Below are 22,505 nucleotides of genomic sequence, written 5' to 3'. Positions count from 1 at the left end.
AATTGTAGTTTCTTGTGTGGTACATTTTTTCTTGTAATACTACAAAATTCTTTTCTTTAACTTATCCCTTGTCACAAAATTTAGAGCTTTGTTCTTAATCTGACCTTTTTCCTCGGAAAGTTATAATTTTTCTTCCTATTATTACTTTTTCGGAAGATAAGACGTGCTCTTATAATATGACTTTATATGGTTTATGATCACGTTTTTGTAATATGATGACTTTTTGACCATTATAAGATTATATTGTGTGTCTTTTCGTTGACAGAGAGCCGTTAGTGTCCGCTAATAGGACTTTTATTTTGAAGTCCTACTCGGAAGTTGTATTTTGGTGGGTACCTCGGTCAGCCGGGGCCGGCCAGCAGCAGAAGTCAGTCGGTCCTGAAGTACTTCTGGATTCATGCTAGCAGCCAGTACTACCAGTCCAAGTACTTGTATGTTGCCGTGCCGTTGTGTGTTACTCTTTGGCTGTTAACGGGAGCTGTGATGGAGCTTGACAAAATGGACGAGAACGACTGGAAGTATCACGGAGAGGGCAACAAGAGCCTGGTGGTGTCACACGTACAGGTGAGTAACGTCAGGCTAGGCTAACATGAAGCTAATCCAAACTCGGCTACAGCAGGAGTGTACATTTAGCTGTAAGAGGACATCTACAGCCTGGTCACATCTTTCTGACGTTAAATATACTTCAGCTCGGTGTTGCCGCCGGTGGAAACTTAACAGTGACTCTCTTGAAAGCCTGTTTTTGACTGAGGGGTAAAATGTCAGCTGCCAGGGTTTTATTTATCATCGTTACCGCTAGCCTGTGTTTGCTAGCTTAGCCGGCTTGCTAGCCAACAGCTAGGAGTTCAAACTGGCCCGACCAATGAACAAGACTGTTTCACAGGGACAACAACGCCTTTAAACACCATCAAGTGTTAGACGTTACATGCAGATTGGTGTCCAGATAAAGTGGCGGACTGACTGGGAAGTATTGAGCCTTAAAATGTGAGATCCTAACCGGCTGCTGGTTAGCCTTTAGCAGCTGGTCTGGTTTTTCATCCAGCTGCTGGCTGAAGTGGACTCTTCACGCTGGCTGCCTGCTCGCTGAGTCGGAGGCAGAAAGTCAGTCTCATCAGCTGATTTTCATGCAGGTTAATCCGTGCTGACAGACGCTGCCCTGACCTGAGCATGGTGGTGAGCCCTCTAACAAGCACCTGACCAACTCGGGGAAAGTCTCATTCACGGGACCAGTCTGGTCATGTTGCTCTTGGGCAATCGGTGACATATTGTGAGGGAATGGATCACAGCAGTAGTGTTGTAATCAGCCCATTCACTGTCGAAATTTCTTGGGATTTTGATGGTTTACATTGTTTCTCTAAAGCTGGTCAATATATAATGCAATGGGGGTTTTTTTTGTGATTGAAAATGAGTTTATAATCCTGGTACCTGCCTGATATTTCAAGATATACGTTGTTTTGCACTGAACTAATGAAGTGTTGAATGTTGTCTAAACACAAAAAGCTAAAATACAGTCTAACAGTGGACAAATTATGATTTAAACCAGTAACTATTTGATCAGAACGTGACCAGACATTATCGGTGCAACAGATCAATTGGTGTGACTGAAATGGAAATATTAACAGATATAAAGATATTATGGGAGAGCAATATGGATCCAGCAAAAATGTCTGACATATGAAAGTACTTGATTAGATTGGTGTAAAAACTTTCATGTGAAAGTACAATAATACTATTAATGAATCCTGCTTGCCAGTTTGCAACATTTTCCCACAATGGTGTAATACAAGAGATAAAGACAACACTGGCTGAATAATGCCAGTATGTATCATCACTATTGCCCAACCTTAACTCCATGCTTCACTTTCTCCTCCTCAACTGGTATGATTATGTAAGAGGGAGTTTGTGTGACAGAGTGCAGGAACAATTGTTGAAGATGAATGATGGCAGAGACGCTCGCATTATTCAAATAACCAGATAATCATCTGTGCGAGTGTGCATGACTATAATTATACTGTAGTTATTATTGTTATTGTCAGTGTTCCATGTGTTTTCCTATTGAATGATGATGTTGTCCCCTTAATCTTTAATATGAATGTCCCTGAATTAATCCTCTTACACTTACTAGTGACATGATAACTGGTGAATTTTTGCTGTAATCTGATTTCGTAAACTTCACGTTAACGAGAAACCTGTTTTCCTGTACTTGGACTAGTGGATCTTGTTTCCCCAGCAGGACTTGTTTCAGAGAATGCTGATTTCTTCTCCTTTCATACATGTAACTGTTTGAAATATGTTTTTACGTGTAAGCAGGTGATGGACTGTAAAATCAGAGTAGCAGGATAAAAGGAGATAATTACAGAGCAGATACATCCTCTTATTCAAAATAATTCAATATTAAGTTTGAAACTGACATTAAGTTGGCCTAAATTAAGTCAGTTTTAGTTTTAGAAAGATTTAGACAAATTAGAGCTTTAAAGTGGAAACAGACAACTTTTTGAGTTTTCCAACTTGTCACCCCTGGAGTTTAAGTGGTATTGTGTTCGCCGCTGTTGCTAAGACAACAGCTTGCAGCCTGCCTGCTGTCCAAAGCAATAGACAAGCATTAAAATCCCAAGGGTAAGAGACGTCAGACGTTGCCAACCCCTGGAAACAAGCAAAAAACTCTGTCCTACAGCAACTTTATGCTCCATTCTGTAAATTCACCAGAAAAAACTCCCAGCTCATCCATCCTATTATGGAGGTAACTGATGTTCCTGAAGCTTCGCTAAGCTTGTTTAGTCGCACAAGGCATCACTGCGTTTTTTAATTGGACGAGTTTATTTTTGGGCTACTCCTATAGATGTACTATGTAATTTTTTCTTAATAAACTTTCTTGTATATATTACGGAGTGATGCATGCAATTTGTTGTCAATGGGGGATAGCCATTGAAGATAGCTAGCGATAGCAATAACAATATCACTGTCCTCTTCCTGTTTTGATTTTTCTGAACAGATTTCTTGTGTACATGTAAATACTGTCTGGTACAATCTCCTGGTATCTACTCTGTCGGCAGTCTCAGGTATATGGATGTTCTTCATTCAACCACGGCCAAGTGCTTACAGAAGCAGTCACTGTTGTGTATTCGGTTGAATGTTTTTCAGACACACTTGTCCCAACTTACAGTCTGACTCAAATGTTTGGAAGCCAATGAATGCTTGCTAGTTTTGATGATAGCCCATCATAAAACTGCAGATTTCTCAGAATGGACTCACTGTTCCTGTTGCACTGAGAACCATTCGTACTTTAAGCCACCTCAGGAATCTCTTGGAGATGTTCCTGGACCTGGTGTGAGTCCAGGTGTGTCCTGTGTTAAGATGAGGCTGTGCTGATCCCAACTGAATCTCTCTTCTGTTCTTGCAGCTTTCCAGAGTTTTACGCCTGCTAAAGTATCCAGCAGAGGACTCCGAAAACCCACCACAGGTAAACATGAATCTGTGTCTGAAGCTGAAGCCTGGTCCAAATTACTGCTCAGTAAAAACATATTGATGCAGATCACATGGCTAGTTTGTTTGCATCTTTTAGTTACTGTGTGCTTGTTGACTACATTCTATTTGTGGCATTTCTTTCCTTACAAAAAGGCTTCAGCTTGACGGACCGCTTACAGAGTGAGTGTAGTGTTGTTTTAATATCATTGGAGTGGTACCACGTACACATTAGTCTTTACCTTCAGTTCTCACTTCAAAACAGACCAAACAAGTTTTTTAAAGTAGAAATTTACAAGGTAAAGCTCCTGTCTCTTGTTTTTGTTTTCATTTTTGGGGACGAAGCCGCCTTGTTTGAATAAAACTTTATCAGAATTTCAATGGACAGACTCAATCTGGAATCACCGCTTAGATTTGGTGTGAGCTCCCACGTCATAACTGATTGATAAATTAAGCGTGTGTAGTGTGAATTAACATGTTAAATCATACAATGTCTGTCTAGCCATGTCGTTCCATGGTGGTCCAGATGGACCAGAGGTGCAGCTGAGTAAACATTTCAAAACATTATTTAATTTTTTTTTTTTTTTTAAAGTTTAATTCTCTGACAAGATCCCGGCCTGATACTGATACTAAAGGCAGGTATAGATACAGCTGTGTGACAGCAGGGTAATGAGCCAGGAGGCTGCACAGTTTAGACTACAGGCATAAAGCAACAAGTAATAACTGTGCCTTTGTCAAATCATCAAAGCAAACTACATCCACTCGGATATTTATTTGTTAAGTCTCCAGTGGTTATTGAAAACACCTGTCCAAGTCAAATAAAACAGTTGGCCTAAAACAGCAGTCTCATGGGTGTGCAGGATCATCCCACACTGAGCCTGAAGCTTAAACTGTCAAACTAGTTCTATAGTAAATAAGCCGGCTGTCCGCAGGGCTGTGGAATGTAAGGGTAAAGGAGGGGAAAACAATTTGTCATCCTGATGGTGCCTGTCAGGCTGATTGATACATGACTGAGAGGAAAAAAACAGCTGCTGGATGAAGGTTAAGGTGTGGTTCATACTAGTTAGCGGAGTTACAATAGTGACTTAGTGTAGGAGCATGTACTGGCTCATGCAGCAGTGCAGAGCTCTGTGTATTGTCAGTGGAGCAGCCGCTGATCTTACATCCTGGTCAGATTAAAGGCTTGAAGGCACAGTCCCTGATCCAAATGTAAACCAAAGTGGAGCCCCGCCTCGTCCTGAAATTCAAATTCACTTGGAGCTGCTCATCAGCTGCCATCACTCAGAGACTACAGGGACAAAAGCTGTAATTACTTTATTTTTTGTGATGCAGTGGGAGATTTGTTTTAGCCATGCTTACTCTCTTTCTGATAATGGATAGACCACCTGGATATAATTCAACTGAATTTGCAGCCTAGATTTGATAAGGTGCTGATCTTTTATGATGGAAACATCCAACAAAGGCTGCCCTGATGACCCCTTCAGCCTTGACTTCTTAACTTTTAACTTACCACACACTGAAAAAGTCACTCTCTTGATTTAATCTTATCTCTTGGTTTTAAGATTTCTGATGTTGAATGTATCGACACTGGTGTCTCTGATCACCACTGCGTAATGTTCAACATGGCGTTGTCTTAATCGCAGCCCTGTTGCCCTCTGCTGCTAAATAAATTTAATAACACATGTTCTTCCTCTAAAGACCAAAACATCTAGTTCCCTCTGGATGTTTAAGTCCCTACTTGAGACTTTTAATGCACTTGGTAGAAATTCTAGAGCGACATATTTTGCTGCTCTAATCACAAACATTCAAACTAACCCAAGAATGTTGTTCAACAAGGCGAGACCTTGATCCCCCTCCCCTCAGGCCAGGCTTTAGATGCTACTCCTGGGGAATGTAAAGAATTTCTTTCCTTTTTTACTCACAGGTTCTCAACTACAACAAGTTGCATTTCTCCCCCAGTATCTCTAGTTATTCTTGAGAAGCCCTGTGTAGTTTCATCCTGTGGTCTCTGTTCATTCAATCTCCTCATCCATGCTAAATGATCTGGTGATGAAAATTATGCCCTCAACGAGTCTGTTGGATACAATTCCTATAAAATTTTCAAAGGATGTTCTCCACACAGCGACTCCCTCTATTCTGAAAATTTAATTGCTCCTTGTTGACGGGGGTCGTTCCAAATTTAAAAAAAAAATAAAAACTGCTCCCATAGATATCCCATCACACGATTCCCCTGTTCTTAATAACTTTAGGCTGATTTCTAAGCTCCCATTTTTAGCCACGGTTTTAGGAAAGATTATGGCAGATCAACAGCTAGCTTTTATTCAAGAAAACAAAATTTCCTGTCCAGTTTTAGAAAAAATTAAACCTCTCTTCTTAAGGTCCTAAATGATTTTTGTCAGTGTACAGTAGTATGTACTCTACTGACGATGTCCTGTCAGCTGATGCTGGCCATAAATCTATTCTTGTTCTCAGGGAAGTGCAGCATTTAATAAAATTTACCACAATATTCTCATGAACTGTCTGGTAATCTCAGTGGGTGTTGGCAGCACTGTTCTACAATTGTTTACTTCCTCCCTAAAAGACAGGCCTTTTTGTTTAGGTATTGTTGAGGCCAATTCAGCTGCAACAGGTATTTACTGTGGGGTGCCCCAAGGCTCAGTGCTGGGTCCAATCTTCTCCATTTACCTGCTCCCACTGGGCCACCTCATATGAGTTTCCAATTGTATGTGGACAATACTCTGATCTACCTAAGCTGTGAGCCTGCAAACAATTGTCAGAACACTGTCAATCTGCTGAACTTCCTTCACAACATACAAAACTGGATGTCACAAAACCTCTTGCAGTCAATGCTGATGAGTCATAGATATTGATCGCAGGTCAAGATAGTACAAATTTCCAGTTATCCAGTAGTCTTGGTTCACTGTCCCACTCAGTAACTCAGCAGTGCAGTAATCTTAGTGTCATTTTTGATCAAAACCTCAATGTAAACAAACATGTTAAATCATTGGATCAATCCTGCTTCCTTCACCTCAGAAACATTTAAAGCATTAGGCTTTCTGTCTACCAATAAACCAGAAATGGTTATCCATGCCTTTATCATTAGTTGATTAGACTACTGTAATTCCTCACTCTGTGGTATTAGTAAAAAATCCCTCTCCTGCCTCCAGCTCAGCCAAAATTTGGCTGCCAGGATCTTGACTGGGGCGAGTAAGCACGTGCACATTTCACCAGTCCTGGCAACCTTACACTGGCCTCTTGTTGTCACTTTTTGATCCACAACGGTAGAAAAATTTGAAATTGGTGAAAAATTATTGATAGTGGGAGAGGACTGTGGTTTGGAACTAAGCTAAGAGTGAAGAGAGTCAGATGGTGATCAGCTGTTTTGAGGCCAGTTATGCAGAATCACATGTTGGTGTTTGGTTTAGTGATGGCAGATAATAACTGAGCTGAGCTGACTTTGTGATCCTCTCTGTACCTCTGTGAGAGGACAAATAACTCCACTGCTCTGTCAACACTTGATGTTAAGTCTGAAAACTGAGTATAACTTGCTGTTTACCTGTGCGATTACTTGCCTGATGGTCAAACCATGTGTGGGTCTTTGTCCTCCAGACAGTGGAGCAGGCCTTCAGGCAGATCCAGAACATTGTTGACTTCAGCTCCAACGTGATGAGCAGCCTGCTGGGAGAGAAGTTCATCCACAGCGGGGTAAGACGTTGTTGTGTTCATTATGGCATTAAAAAAGGCTCCATTGTGTCATTGTGGGTTGATGCATGTTAGCTCATCAGGACACGGCACTCTCCTATTGCCCATTGTCAGTGCGTGTCAATCCAGAAAAGCACCAGTTTCATCACATTCACCTGTCCTATCGGGGGATTCATCTTCTGACTCATTTGGTGTCTGCTGCAGATGCCAAATGAGGCCACACGCAGTATCATCAACATTCATAGAAACCTTTTCAGATGAACATTTCTCCAAGACAGGAGGAGATAAATTGCTGCTAAAATTCCAGGCTTTTTTGGCATTTTTGGCAAACTAAATTTAGTGATTTACCCATCAGAGCTGTGTGATGAATCAGACAGTTTTCTAGCAGCAAAAACAGAACGGAAACAATGAGTTCCAGTGTTCACTGTTCAGTCTGGAGGGTTTTAGCATGAGCAACACTCTCCATGCCAGATGGTGCCTAAATTTAGATTTTATTCCAAGCTGGAAGTTGGTTTTAACAGCTGAATTTATCTCTGTCAAAACAGTATCAAAAATCACTGGCAGGTTCCTGACATGTAGTCTGATGCATGTGAAGGCTAAATTATTGTATCGTAACATTTGGTGCCATTTGAATATGATTGTTAGTATGTGTATTATCAGCAATATAATATCGTGTCAGAGCAGATGACCGAGACCAAGACTGACCAAGTTACTGCCTTCATTTTCTCTACAGGAAGTGGTCAAGCTGCCACTAGAGTTTGTACGACAGCTGTCAATCAAAGTTCAACATCAAAGACCAGGTAAAATGTTTTTTTTGTAATCATTTCTGTGGGAATCATCTGGGTTTGAAATCTGTTACCACTCTCATGTCTCCACTGTATGAATATGGAGCTACAGAAACGTAGGACTCCTGAGGGTTTTATCTGAAGGTAACAAAATCAGCTCTTTAGGGTGTTATATCTGATGTAAAGTGTGAGAAATTAGTCTCACTAATGACTTAATGGTGATTTTGGGCTGCAGGTCCCCTAGTTTAAAGAAAGAAACTGGATAAATGTAACTTACAGTGGGTACGGAAAGTATTCAGACCCCTTCACTTTTTCCACATTTTGTTATGTTACAGCCTTATTCCAAAATGGATTAAATTCTTTTTTTCCCCTCATCAATCTACACACAATACCCCATAATGACAAAGTGAAAAAAGTTTTTTAGAAATTTTTGCAAATGTATTTAAAATAAAAAAACTGAAATATCATATATACATAAGTATTCACACCATTTATTCAGTACTTTGTTGAGGCACCTTTGGCAGCGATTATGGCCTCAAGTCTTCTTGGGTATGATGCTACAAGCTTGGCACACCTGCATTTGGGGTGTTTTTTCCCCATTCTTCTCTGCAGATCTTCTCAAGCTCTGTCAGGTTATGGGGAGCGTCGCTGCACAGCTATTTTCAGGTCTTTCCAGAGATGTTCAATGGGGTTCAAGTCTGGGCTCTGGCTGGGCCACTCAAGGACATTCACTGACTTGTCCCGAAGCCACTCCTTCGTTATCTTGGCTGTGTGCTTCGGGTCGTTGTCCTGTTGGAAGGTGAACCGTCGCCCCAGTCTGAGATCCTGAGCGCTCTGGAGCAGGTTTTCATCCAGGATCTCTCTGTACTTGCTGCATTCATCTTTCCCTCTATCCTGACTAGTCTCCCAGTTCCTGCCCCTGAAAAACATCCCCACAGCATGATGCTGCCACCACCATGCTTCACCGTAGGGATGGTATTTGCCAGGTGATGAGCGGTGCCTGGTTTCCTCCAGACGCGACGCTTGGCATTCAGGCCAAATAGTTCTACCTTGGTTTCATCAGACCAGAGAATCTTGTTTCTCATGGTCTGAGAGTCGTTTAGGTGCCTTTTGGCAAACTCCAAGCGGGCTGTCATGTGCCTTTTACTGAGGAGAGGCTTCCGTCTGGCCACTCTACCATAAAGGCCTGATTGGTGGAGTGCTGCAGAGATGGTTGTCCTTCTGGAAGGTTCTCCCATCTCCTCAGAGTAACGCTGGAGCTCTGTCAGAGTGACCATCGGGTTCTTGGTCACCTCCCTGACCAAGGCCCTTCTCCCCCGATTGCTCAGTTTGGACGGGCGGCCAGCTCTAGGAAGAGTCCTGGTGGTTCTGAACTTCTTCCATTTACGAATGATGGAGGCCACTGTGCTCTTCGGGACCTTCAATGCTGCAGAAATTTTTCTGTACCCTTCCCCAGATCTGTGCCTCGATACAATCCTGTCTCGGAGGTCTACAGACAATTCCTTTGACTTCATGGCTTGGTTTCTGCTCTGACATGCACTGTCAGCTGTGGGACCTTATATAGACAGGTGTGTGCCTTTCCAAATCAAGTCCAATCAATTGAATTTACCACAGGTGAACTCCAATCAAGTTGTAGAAACATCTCAAGGACGATCAGTGGAAACAGGATGCACCTGAGCTCAGTTTTGAGTGTCATAGCAAAGGGTGTGAATACTTATGTACATGTGATATTTCAGTTTTTTATTTTTAATACATTTGCAAAAATTTCTAAAAAACCTTTTTCACTTTGTCATTATGGGGTATTGTGTGTAGATTGATGAGGAAAAAAAGAATTCAATCCATTTTGGAATAAGGCTGTAACATAACAAAATGTGGAAAAAGTGAAGGGGTCTGAATACTTTCTGTACCCACTGTATATATACACTTATATACTTTTTTTGAGAGCTGTAACAATAAGTCAGTTAATTGATAGTTCAATAAGTGTCAATTTTCAAGCAAAAATTCAGATGGTCCCTGGTTCTCTAATGAAAGAATTCTTTGCTTTTCTTAGTCTTACTTGATATTAAATGTAATATTTCTGTTTTGATTTGATGATCTAGTATATAGGGGATCTTGTTTATTCATTCATTAGGTCAAAATGCACAAAGGCATTATGCATCTATACAGAAGGTAAAGTCACCAATGTAATGACGCTGAAGTTTACCTACACAGCACACATACTGAAAACCATCTGTATATTTGTGTGTGTCAGCCTGGCGCTGTGATAAGGTGATGGACATCTACAGCGGCTGTGCTCTCTGTCTGCCCAACCTGACATCTCCAGTCCTCCACCAGCCAACACACACTCCTCCTCTCTGCATCGAAATCAAGGTACACACACACACACACACACACACACACACACACACACACACACACACACAGATAACATTTAACTATCATTATTGTTATATTGTTCTAAAACTCTAGCTTTTGTTTAAGGTGATTTGCTCTGCCCTGTCAGGCAGCCAGTTTTAGAAGTCTTTGCCTGTGAATCACTGTCATCCTGACAAACTGAGCTGAACAGTAAATCACATGACCATGACCATGAGTGTGTGTGTCACTCCGCTGCTGTTTTTTTGTGTTGTTTTTAGCCTAAATGTGGATTTCTGCCGTCCTCCAAACACGTCAGCAAAGACATCAAGACCAAAGTGTGCCGCTTCTGCATGCACCAACACTACAAGGTAACTACATCCACTGTACAGTACAGCGAGTACAGAACAACTACACCGACTACTGAACAACCAAATAAAGTGACAACTATTAAACAACTATTATATCTGGGCTGTTGCTGGGATCGTGTGCTCTCTGCAGCTGGTGTCTGTCATCGCTCAAAATACAGTTTTGAATCAGGACCCTTCAGTAGATCAAGTAGCTTGTGAGAAGCAAATGTGTAAAGTACAACTACAGAACAACTCTTTTTATTGTTCTTACTTTTCTACTTATGTCTCTCTCTGACATTTCTTTCCTCATTACTGTGCTTTCTCTCTCTCTCAATCCCTCCAGGTGGCCAGTGGGAAGTGGAAGAGACGTAGTCTGTACTGTCCTCTGGACCTGTTCTCAGGGTGAGATTACACTACTGAATGTATAGATGTGTGGAGCTTTAGTGAACAGTTATACAATAATAATGTATATAACAATACTGCATGTGTAGATTATATATATACTGTTTATAATGTCAGTTGTGCAACAAGTCCTGTTTATAATATCCTGCCCCCCCCCTAAAATGTACACATTCAGCTACCGATAATTCAGCTGATGTTGTGGCTTCTCTCGTGTTGTTCAGGAACAGGCAGAGAATGCACTTTGCCATCAGACACCTGATAGAAGAACCTCAGAACAACTTCAAAATCTTCAAGGTGAGACACAAACACAGCGGTCTGGCTCTCTCCTACGCTGTATGAGTTGGAATCGGTTTGTGTTTGCTTGAATCACAACATCCAACTCCAGCAGCAGCACAGTCGATCCACACAACCTCTAGTTTCACCCTTTTCAAGTCCATCTTGATGCTGTACACAACATGCATGTAATACATTTAAAGGGTTACTGGTGGCTGTAATTCTTCCCTCGGACTGCAAAGACATCCCTTCTTTAAAGTTATGTGATAGAGTCCACAGTCCTCGAGCAAAATTGAAAGTTCAACTGGAACTAATATGAAGCTTTGCCAGCTTGAGTCACTCAAATCAATTAGATATCTTAGAAGTTACAGTTATTATAGTACAACTTCCCACTTTGTTTTATGAGTCTGATGCTGTGGCTCAGCATGAAAGCACAAAGGCTACTTTTTGTTCTTCAGATAAACTTAGTAATGCATTTTTACACAGAACAAGGACTGTGGATTTTAAATCACTTACATTTTAAGAAGGGGGGTCTTTGCAGCCAGTATGGACAAGAGGAACAATCACAGCGACCAATAACTCTTAAATGCACAGTCATTTATCATATTAACTTATAACTGTGTGTGTGTGTGTGTCTAGGGTGGTCAGTGTATTTACAGTAGCAAGGAGGGCAGCGACGACTCATTGGACCTGAACTCTCTGCTGCATCACCTCAGACCGTACTTCATGTATGGAAACAACCGGATCAACAGTCACATGACTAGCAAAGCTGTCCTGAACGACTTCATCCAGGTATAACAGACCAACACACAAATAGACAGGTGTATACACACAAATGTGCTAATTAAAAGCACAATGTCTAACGTGGCGGTGTTGTAAAGCTGTCGGAAATGAAAAACGGACCAAATTGTGGCCATTCCATCTCTGTGTCGGGGCAAAACAGGTATTACTCTGTCAGTCAGGTGTTGTGTGGAGAGAAACTCAGATCAGGTGTCACAGTGTTACTTTGAAGTTAGATATTTATCAGCTGGTCTCTTATTTTAAAAACACCAGGCTGAAGTTAGAACACGCTGTACTGACAAGGATTAGCGTTTGAGGTAAAAATGTGCTTACAGCACCAGCTGCAGAGAGGAGATTGGGGTGTAGCCTCATGGGAAAATGTCTGTCTGTAGGTCCTGGTGAACGCTCTGCTGAGCGGCGGAGGAGGCGACGGAGGGGTGGTGACGGACAGACAAGGAGAAGGGCGCAGCTTCTGTGAAGTCAGTCTGTTCAACAAGGAGAGGATTCGCCACGGTCAGAACCTGCCCATCTACCACGGTGTCTTACTGACTCCCTGTTTCCTGCTTTTCCTGCTGTGTGTGTTCAGACTGGTCTCAGTCCACTGATTCCACTGAAGTGGTCATTTAATATTTGAGCTCCAGTCAGCTACAGCTGAAAGAGTCTGGAGGCTCATTAAATTATTATACTACTTCTTCTTAGCACTAGTTTGTTTATTTTCCTTATTAGAGCTGCAAAATCAAGCAGTTGGCTTATTGACAGAGAATTAATTGGCACCTGTTTTGAAATTCGGTGATTCACTTTGAGTCTCTTCCTTTTAGTTTTCTCTCTTCAATTTGGACTGTTCATTACCTTGTGACTCTAGTTATCATTAGTAGATATTTCTTTCATTATTAATAGACAAAATGATGAATTGATAAAATAATTTGCAACAACACTCTTCCAACACCCTACCCCCTAAATCATGACTTTCACAATTTAGTGCACTGTGTTTATCTAGTGAGTTGTGCAGACTGGTCCGACAGGTCGGTCTGTCTGTCTGTCGTACCATCTGTCTTTTCCTGGTACTTGTTGTGCAGAAGCCTCCCTCAGAAATTTTTGTGGTCTTAAAAAAAAACCCATTTTGCTCATAACATCTGAATCCGATTATGTAAATGTGTGAAACTAAAAACCTGACTCAGATCTTTGTGCATGTTTTTTTTATGCTGAGTGAGACATTAAACAATCTTCCTGATTTAAACATTTAGTAGAAACTTTTTCTGGACCAGGATTCTGACCATAAACAGTTTGAGAAAAGAAAAAAAATGTCCTCTAAATACCCCCCCACCCTCGCTCTCTCTTTCGGTGTGTGCAGGCTCTCAGGGTTTACCCAGCGACAGCGTTTTGTTCAGGATTCTTCAGACTCAAATGTTGGACACGCTGGACATTGAAGGACTTTATCCTCTGTACCGTCGAGTAGAGCAACATCTGCAGGACTTCCCCAAGGAGAGGTAGAACACAGTTAACAAGTACCAGAGGAAAACTGTAGTGAAAGTGTCTTTTTAGATAAATCTAAAGGGGCACTGTCTGGTCTCTGACTTCCTGTGTCTGTGTCAGAACTCGTCTTCAGATAGACGGGCCGTACAATGAGGCCTTCCTGGAGAAGCTGCAGAAATGTCCGACTGAGGATGACGGTTCTGTGGACTACGCTGTCGCCAAGGTCAGTCTGGATCCAAATTTTCCCAACAATTGCAGTCACACAGAGCAGGAGACACACGCCAGGCTCTCTGTGTGATTGTCCAAGTTTCCTGCTGCAACATTTGTCCCAGTGTCAGCCGTAACTCATCAGTACGAACACTGAGACACTGAGCGGAAGAAAAACTGCTTAACTGTCCACCACGACTATAAAGACGCCACTTAGCAAACTGAGGAAAAATACTGTTTTATCACGCCGGAAACAGCTTTAAGTCTGTCAACACACACACACACACACACACACACACACACACACACACAGCTCAGGTGTTTACATGCCTAGAGGGCAGCACATCTCACCGCTGTGTGTCTTGACTCCAGGTCCATCAGTACCGCGTTGCCATGACAGCCAAGGACTGCTCCATCATGGTCGCTCTGGTGCCCAGTAGTGAGGAAGAGGGTGATGATGAAGGGTAAGAGTTTAGTTCTGAAAGTAATGTTGATCATTTAGAAGAGTCTTCTCAAAGGCATCTTCTCATCACTATTGTGGACCCACCCCCCCAGCAGTAGCCAGGCAGTGCACCTCTGGGTGCTAAGCAGTCAAATTTAAGTTTGGTGGTGGCCTGTGAATTTTTCTGTCTCTCACCAAAACATTGTGTGATTCTTGGAGCCCTAACTTATGGGTTAAGGCAGCATGAACTGTTATAAGAGAAGCTGTCAGTCAATGGTTGTGCGACAGTTGAAACATGTGAGACTCACTTCTTCCTGTTCATTAACGTCCCCCCCCATCTCTCCCCCCCCCCAGTCAGCGGCGGCTCAGGGACTTCCTCTCCTCCAGACCTCCTGCTTTCTCTTACTCGGTCTCCATCTTGGACCTGGACCCGAAGCCGTTTGACAGCATACCCCGCCAGCTGCGCCTGGACCAGAAGATCGTCTCCTGCTACCTGAGGACTGGTGGCGCTTTGCCAAAGGGCTCTCTGCCGCCGCTCCCTGGCATCTTCACAACTGCGGATAGGGAGGACTGCACGCTGCTCTTCCATCCTGTGTGAACGCTCTAACGACAAAGACTGACTGATGCCACGCTGATGCCTCAGAGAGGAGGGACGCCATGTTGATGCAGAGGTCCAGAATCACTTCAGACCAGAGCTGTTTATCCGAGGCTTTACTGCAGCACTCTCTTCACTCCGCTCATGTTGACCGTTATCTGCTCTGGCTGCCGCTGCAGCTCAGCAAAATTAAAATCTCAAAAGTCACCACTAATCCACCACACGCTAAAGTGACTTCCAGATACTTCTGTTACTGACTAAAGTTTTTGTGCTGTCGGCAGCTGACTTCTCACCTCCTGTCAGGAGGTGAATCCTAACCCCACCGCTGTGTTCTGTCATGATTAATATTTATTAGAAAACTTACAGGAAGCTTTGTGCTTTGCTCTAGTGACAAGAGTTCAGATTAACCTCCTGATAGGACCTCTGCGGTTGTCAGTCTGAATGTTCTTGTTCTCGTTGGTAACGCTGCTGACAGCGACACACAGACAGACAGAGAGAGAGAGAGAGAGAGAGAAAAGAAAGGAGTGTGGATGTGACGGAGAGAGAAAAGCAGGTCGGCGGGCTGTGCCGTACATATGATGTCATTTCCTGAATGTAGGTGGGGCCGATGGTAGAGCCAGCACTGAGGCAGAGCCGAAATGTATGTCCAGGTTGAACTATGATAAAAGAAGCACTAGTTACCATAGTTACAGCCACAGGAGTGAGGCCAACATGGCCAATCTGATGTGTCACACATGTGTCTCTGGACGGAGGAGATGTTAGTGGTACCCATAATCCTTTGCAGACATTTTGGATCGTAGAGTGAGTTTCACCTCCCAGTTTTTCTTTTTTGACAGTTGGCGACAGGATGTTAACGTGTTCTCTCATCAGACGTTTGTGACTTAATTTTTTTATCAGAGAGGAAAGCAGAGCGTCATTTAAAGGGTCAGTTCACCAAGTAATACGGTTTTCTCTGCCATTTAGTAAAATTTCTCTAGTTTTTGTTTTTTGTCCTGTTATTTTCCCCACCTCAATACAATTAAGTTTTTGATTCTCTCAGCTTTGAAAAAATCAACAGCAACATCTCTTATTTGGAATTAAATTGTTCCAAGGAAAAACCAGAAAAGTTGCTGTTGAAATTCTTAAAATGTCTTTTCTAATCCCAACTCTAAATTCCACTCACCTCCATTGTATTGGCGTGGGGGCGGAAATCTCAAAACCTGGACAAATAAAGATGAAACAATCTGCATGGAGAGAAACCCGAAGAGAAAACCTGCACAATTTACATAAAACCTTTACTGTTCATTGTCTGTTGACACTGTTAGAAATCTGTTGCATTGGGTTGTACACGTTATAGTGATTTGAGTAAACTGGCCCTTTAAGGTCCAGCTGTGACCTCTGACGGAGCAGCTCTTGTAGGGTTCTCCAGCCACTTTTTTTTTTTTTTTTTTTGAACATAAAACCTCCTTTTGTGTTGATAAAAGCACATTATTTTAACTCTTTCAGTTGTTGGAACAAGATTCAGCCTGTTTGGACAGGAAAGTCACATGTCAGTAGTTGTTTAACGTTCCAATTAACAACTAACCTGGTGAAATGTAGCTTTGTAAAGGTGCGGTCACATTACACTTTGGCCCAGCGAATATTTGCTCCTATTGACATTGGAAGCACACACCACTAATTCAATTACGAGTTTGCTGTTTTGGTTGGGACTCACAGGTCGGCTTTGACCACTGATGTGACGCAGTGTGTCATCACACCACCAGACTTCAGCGAACAAAAGACTAATGTGACCGTACGCTTGCAGAGCAGCGTGAAGTGAAGTGAAGCAGGGGAAGTTATGACACGAGACGGTTGAAGCAGAGCAGAGACGCTTTTGGTCTCCTCTCCGGAGGTCAGCGTGCTCGGCCTGCCGGGTGTCAGAGCACGGCCCTCTTCATGCTGCTGCTTTGCTGGTTTTTTGTGCCACAAGTGGCTTGTAGTGTGTTTGTGGTGTGAGTTTGTCCATGTGCCTGAATGTTCTGGTAGAACTGGAGGTGTGTGTTTGTGTGTGTGTGTAGAGAAAACTCACTTTGTTACAGGCTACGTTCACAGCTGAGACCTGAGACAAACCTGCCTTGTCTCTGTTCAGACTGACACTAGATCAGTTCTGGAGGTGCTGTGGACCTAGCCGCGAACTCTCAGTACCTCGAACTCCTGACGACCCAAGCCGAAGCTCCACAGGGTCGTCTGATGTTTGAAACATGACGTGTTCAGGAGCGCTGGGAGGTTTCTGAGGACGGTGAGACTCTTTGGTACCATCAGTTGATGAGTGTTTGCTGCACCCTCAGGACTTGAGTCACTTCAGGTCCAGATGTTGCTGGTGTTCAGATTATGTCGTGTTCAGATTATGTCGTTCTTTTGTTGTCGGGTACAAACTTTGTACCCTGTGGAGTCTCCCGGTGATCTCACCGTCCTCTTAAACCAGCAGCGCTCACGGAGACTTCAGATAAACTGGTAACACTTGACTTCAGTTCATCTGTTTACAGTGTCCATTCTCCAGCCTCCACAACCTCCATCAGTCAAATCAAACTACAAGGCTGAAACTTCAGGCAATCAGGCATGTTTTGTGGCAACCTGCCAGCGGATGAACGACTGTGACGTGTGTCAGTCATAAGTCCAGTCAGCGTCAGGACGACGTGGTCCGTAGTTCTGTCAAACACTAAAAAGGTTTAAAACAATTCAGAGTTCAGTCTGTCACTCAGAACAGCAACTCTCTCCAACACTTGTTACTCTGCACAGTCTGATCTCTAACCAATCACATAAATCCTCTTCTCACTCACATGTAGTCGGCCACCTTCGATGCCTGGTTGCCTGGGAGACGGAGGAGGGAAAGGCTACAGGGTGGACAGCAGTGAACTGAACCAACCACTGATCGTTCTAACTGTTGAACTGAAGACGCTACAGGCAGCATAACAGGAGAGCAGAGGCTTATGGGAGCCGGAGGGAAGGAGGAGGGGGGGGGGGGGGGGATATCTCTCTGCAGTTACAGTGTCGTCTCTGGGAGACAAGGAGAAGATCTGTTGTTACTGATTGGGGTTTGATTTATTATGAAACTTCTAAACAGTAAAACTTTCCACCAAAGCATCTGATCACAAACGTTGCAGCTTCGTCAGAACAGAAAAGTTACTCATTAAAATGTAACATTAGCTAGACTCCAATTTGGTTTTCATGATCTTGTCAGTGTGATTACAAGAAAACCGAGTCGCAGTTTGTGTCAATCGGGTCACGGAGATGAAGCCACTTGGTGCACTAACAACAAAACCATTGAATTAGTGTTCGGTTATCTTGAACGACCACCTGTGGCTGACGTGAGGCTATCCTTTATTTGATTTTTCAGGTACTTCCAGATTACTTATTCACATATCAGGCACTTGGAGAAAAAGTTTGAAAACTGAATATGATAACCCACCAGGAGCCACATGCAACAACATCTGCACAAAAAGATGAAAAAATACAAATACCAAAGATATCTCAAGCAAGACTTTTGTTTCCCAAGTTGCACCTTTGTTTCCTAATCCACACAAAGGCACAAGAACTACAAAACCACGTTATGATTGTAAATGTAAAATAATGGAAGACAACATTAATATAGACAAAAATGAGAAATTTTGGTCTCAACTAAAGGTCCACTTGGAGCTTTCAGCCATATTACACCTTCTTCAGCAGTAGATTAAGTTTGATGGCTGTCAAACTTTAGTCTTAGAGCTGCTCAGGATCATGGGAAGTTTGGACATGTCCATTTCCACGACAGTTGAGTGAACTAACACTTGAAGATCTGGTGGTGAAGACTGTGTATTATGGTCAAAAGCTCCAGAACAAGTAGAGAAAATGGACCCCGAGTCGAGGTTGAAATCTCATCAGGGTTTTAAAGGGACGGCCACATGAAGACACAAACTGGGCCCCAAAAAACTTCAGAGCTAAACTGCAAAATCATTTTCCTAAAGATGGTTTTAGATGTTGCAGAACATCACTTATGTAATCAGGAGAAAACCCACTTGTCACGAAGCTGCGACAGGCTGGTGTAGTCTGATTGGTTGGTTGCCTCTGCGTCCACCTGCTGCCTGAGCGTCGGCCTGCAGAAACATCACAGCACTGTGATAACTACAGACTTCTAATAACTGCGTGTGTGTAAATAGCTGAGAGAAGAAAACTATTTGAAAATACAAAGGCGACACTGCTGTCTGGCATTTTGTATTTAAATTATTTATTTTTGTAGATTTTGACCAATGAGCTCTGCTGTTACAGCCGTCACAGTCGAGCTCTTTCTATTGAATAAAGATTTCTAAGACACTTAACCATTTCTCCTGTTTTCTTCATATGTTCATCTGTTCCGTTTTTACACACCCTGATATAAAAGCTTCACGTAGGTCTAACAGGTCGCAGTGAACTGTGGTTTGATTCTTCCAAACACGGCCATGTTTTACATTTTAACTGCCGGTCCTGCACAGAGATAATGATGTGAGTTACGTGTCCTGTGAAAGGCTGACCGCCCTGACGACAGACTCTATGGCGGCTTCAGGTCCCAAAATCCTCAGCAGACTCTGAAAGGCCTCAGTGGCGCCACCTACAGCCTGAGAGGGAACCAACCGCAGCGCTGCACAGAAACGGGAGAACAAAGAAGTGAACATCCCATCTGCATCATGAAGAACAATTCACCCCCCGAGAGCTGCTTCAGTCAGTAAAAACTGGATTTCTAACAGTGAATACATGTTCTGGTGACTTATTTTAAAGGGTTTGCAATGTCCAAAAAAAAAGTATGTTTCCATTAATTAGAGGGAAAATAGAGACTGTGGTCAAAATCCATACATTAAAATAATAGCTTGAAGAGCTGCAACAACTATTGCATCAAGCTTAGCGGTAAAAAAAATATCAGCAACTAATTTGATTAAAAGCCCAAATAATAGCTGGTCCCAGATTCTCTAACGTGAAGGTTTGCTGCTTTTCTTTACGATATTTAAGAGGAAACTTAGCTGGCTTTATTGAGCCTCCCATCTGTAGAGTAAGGAGAGTTCAGGTAAACTGCAGGAGTGGAGCAATCTCACCTTCTTCAGGGATCTTTGTCAGCAGGTCAATATTTGGAGTGACTCCGCCGTCCCTGGACACCTCGACGGACCAATGAAGGAACAGGACGCAGCTTTAAACAAAAACACACACGGTCAGAGGTCAGCAGAGAAGACTTAGCTGAGCGTCCTGTTACTGAGCTCCGTCAGTGAGAGTGGAATTACCCAGGAAGCTGAGGATGATTCAGGGTCATGACCTCTGACCTGCTGCCTCCGGGAAGAGAGACGACGGACGGGTACTTCTCCTTCAGAGAGAGAGAGAGAGAGAGAGAGAGAGAGAGAGAGAGAGAGAGAGGCAGAGAGAGATGATTTGATGACATCATTTTCAGCTGTGTCTGCAATATTCACCGGCAGGATGAAGAAAGGTTCTCTACCAATGAAACATCACTTCTTCTAAGACCATGAATCTGCAGCAGTGTGTTCCCATATGTTCAAGTAAATGAAACCACTGTTAAAAGAGGCTTCAGTTTTGATTCTCTGACACATTCAGAGATAAACTTGTACTTTTACGCTTATAGACAAGTATTATGCAGATAATTTATACTATCAGAATATCAGAATTACTTTTAACACCTAAAATTTCACACAGCGCATTGAGTGAATTACTGTGTCACTGCTGGTTATTCCAGCATACATGAGCGCTTTTATCTTTTAAACAAACCGTTCAACAATCCACCAGGTTGGTGCTGGTTGTTTCCTTCAGTGCTGAGACAAACTGTTGTTTTCCACAATTTTCAGTTGTGTGAGTTGGCCTGCAGGGGGTGCTCGTGTTTAGGGGCCTGAACACTGGGCCTCAAACACACAACGTCAAACCAAACACACCAGTTAGCACCCAGAGACACATCATCATGCTGCAGTACCGAGTCACAGGGACACAGGATGAATATTTTGAGTGTGAGGTCGTGTTCAACAGCTTCACGGCTGAGATGTTGATAAGCGGAAGCTGCTTCAGTTGTTTTTCAAGAAACGGCAGCAAGCTCGTGTGAACTTTAAGACCCACGACGGCATTTTGAACAAAGTGACTCATCTGTGTTCAGGGATGCTGAGCTCATTAACTCTAAAGTTACATCTGATCTGATATCTGATTTACACACACACACACACACACACACACACACACACACACACACACACACGTCTGTATCCAATATACTTCAGTCATTAGGGGTGTGTCTGACAGGTGAGGAGTATGTCCAGCTGACTCAACTGAAAGGCACTTGCAGCTGTGTGTGTGTGTGTGTGTGTGTGTGTGTGTGTGTGTGTGTGTCTCTCCCTGAGCCAGTCCAGTCCAGTCCAGATCAGATCAGACCAGACCAGGTCTTTATTGTCCTCTGCTGTGTTTTTACTGAGCAGTCTGTTCCTCTCATCTTGTTCATGTTCTTAAGGTCTCCCTGTTAGAATCTTCTTCTCCTCACATCTCTTCTGGACGAATGACAACATGAGAGAAACAAACTAACTTTTTACAGAAAAACAAACACATCTTCATGTTTCTACCAGCAGCAGCTGAGTGACTCCCCCTAAACTCTCCTTCCACTGCACCACATCCACACCAAACACACATCCTTCTCTCTCCGTCTGTCCTCCAGTCAACAGTCTGGGCCCATTCGGATGGGATCAGTGCTACAGAGCGAGGCGCATTAATACAATGAAGTCTTTGTCCCACACATCAGGTGTGCCATATTTCTACGAGTCCTTTTTTTGTCTTTATTTAGTAACTTTAAACTGTCCTCGTTTCACATGCACACATCCCTTTTTCAGTGGAAACTAAAAGTAAACTGAAAGTTCTCAGTTTGTCAAAATAACATTACGCATTAGGTAAAAAGTGACACACACGCCTGTCAAAATGTGCCGTCTATAATTACACAACAGGTCTAGATAGTAAAAAATCTGCTACACAAATAGAAAAGAGAAATGTAAGAAATAAAACCTAATGCAGTCTATTTACTCTATTTGTTTCTTTTGCTTTGAAAGTAAGGTATGCTCAGGGTCTACGGACATAAATGAGTGTGGACACATCCTCACATCAACACGTTCAACAGGCATTCTCAGCTTGTCTCTATGTGACATGAATAAAGTTAATGCAAGTCAGAAATGCTCAGTCAGTTCACTCGTCAGTAGATGGACTCCTGAACTCATTTTAGGCACCGACAGATTGCAGTAACTGATTTTAGATCTTCTGCAAAACACAATGTGTCCAGCAGGCTTATCAAAATATTTGCAGTCATGAATATTAGTGTTATTAACCTGCGATTGGATTATTTACAGACAGGTGGTTCTTTCGGTGTTGACAGGAGGGAAATGGTGTCAGTGAGGTTACTGTGAATGTTGGTACTAAAGAGCTAAAAAGGGTTAAAACCACTAACAACACATGTAGAGCTAATATGATGATATGTGGCAGTAAAGGAAGGAAGCACTGATATATGTTCAGACATGGATCATTATCCTCAGCCTAATGTTAACATTAGCCATTAGTTATTATGCTGCTGCTGGTGATGAAAGGTCCTTTGGATGTCCATCTAATTAGTCGGTGAGATGTTTCAGTCTGCGTCAACAGGGATGGAGAGTCACGTCTTTGTTGGCTGACAGCTGATAGATTTTTAGGTA

General features: G+C 42.8%; 2 protein-coding genes across 2 annotated transcripts in view; one reads left to right on the top strand and one right to left on the bottom strand.

Annotated features, from left to right (window-relative positions):
- The first annotated feature begins 365 nt into the window (after window positions 1-365).
- ippk (inositol 1,3,4,5,6-pentakisphosphate 2-kinase) lies at window positions 366-14,870 on the top strand. Its single transcript, XM_070845770.1, has 14 exons — window positions 366-564; window positions 3,401-3,460; window positions 7,072-7,167; window positions 7,898-7,964; window positions 10,201-10,319; window positions 10,583-10,672; window positions 10,995-11,053; window positions 11,275-11,347; window positions 11,966-12,118; window positions 12,499-12,619; window positions 13,458-13,593; window positions 13,700-13,802; window positions 14,159-14,250; window positions 14,583-14,870. The coding sequence occupies exons 1-14, from the start codon at window positions 484-486 to the stop codon at window positions 14,824-14,826; spliced, it is 1,494 nt and encodes a 497-aa protein (XP_070701871.1). The 5' UTR covers window positions 366-483; the 3' UTR covers window positions 14,827-14,870.
- Window positions 14,871-19,062: 4,192 nt separating this feature from the next.
- The window catches only part of cenpp (centromere protein P), a 92,657-nt gene continuing 89,214 nt past the window's right edge, over window positions 19,063-22,505 (bottom strand). Inside the window, exons 7-9 of the mRNA XM_070845791.1 lie at window positions 20,067-20,146; window positions 19,884-19,975; window positions 19,063-19,435 (exon numbers count right to left, since the gene is read on the bottom strand). Of these exons, the coding sequence (XP_070701892.1) occupies window positions 19,305-19,435; window positions 19,884-19,975; window positions 20,067-20,146 (303 nt within the window). The 3' untranslated portion in view covers window positions 19,063-19,304. The remainder of the gene's footprint in view (window positions 19,436-19,883; window positions 19,976-20,066; window positions 20,147-22,505) is intronic.

This window comes from Pempheris klunzingeri, chromosome 2, assembly GCF_042242105.1.
Source record: "Pempheris klunzingeri isolate RE-2024b chromosome 2, fPemKlu1.hap1, whole genome shotgun sequence".
Lineage (NCBI taxonomy): Eukaryota > Metazoa > Chordata > Actinopteri > Acropomatiformes > Pempheridae > Pempheris > Pempheris klunzingeri.
Note: the sequence above shows the minus strand (reverse complement) of the source record. Positions and strands in the feature narration are given on the sequence as shown.

Excerpts from the sequence above, each read along its gene's own strand:
- ippk (XM_070845770.1), top strand. The coding sequence starts at position 484 with ATGGAGCTTGACAAAATGGACGAGAACGACTGGAAGTATCACGGAGAG. Across the intron at positions 10,673-10,994 it reads GCATGCACCAACACTACAAG|GTGGCCAGTGGGAAGTGGAA; the intron begins GTAACTACATCC and ends CAATCCCTCCAG. Across the intron at positions 11,348-11,965 it reads ACAACTTCAAAATCTTCAAG|GGTGGTCAGTGTATTTACAG; the intron begins GTGAGACACAAA and ends GTGTGTGTCTAG.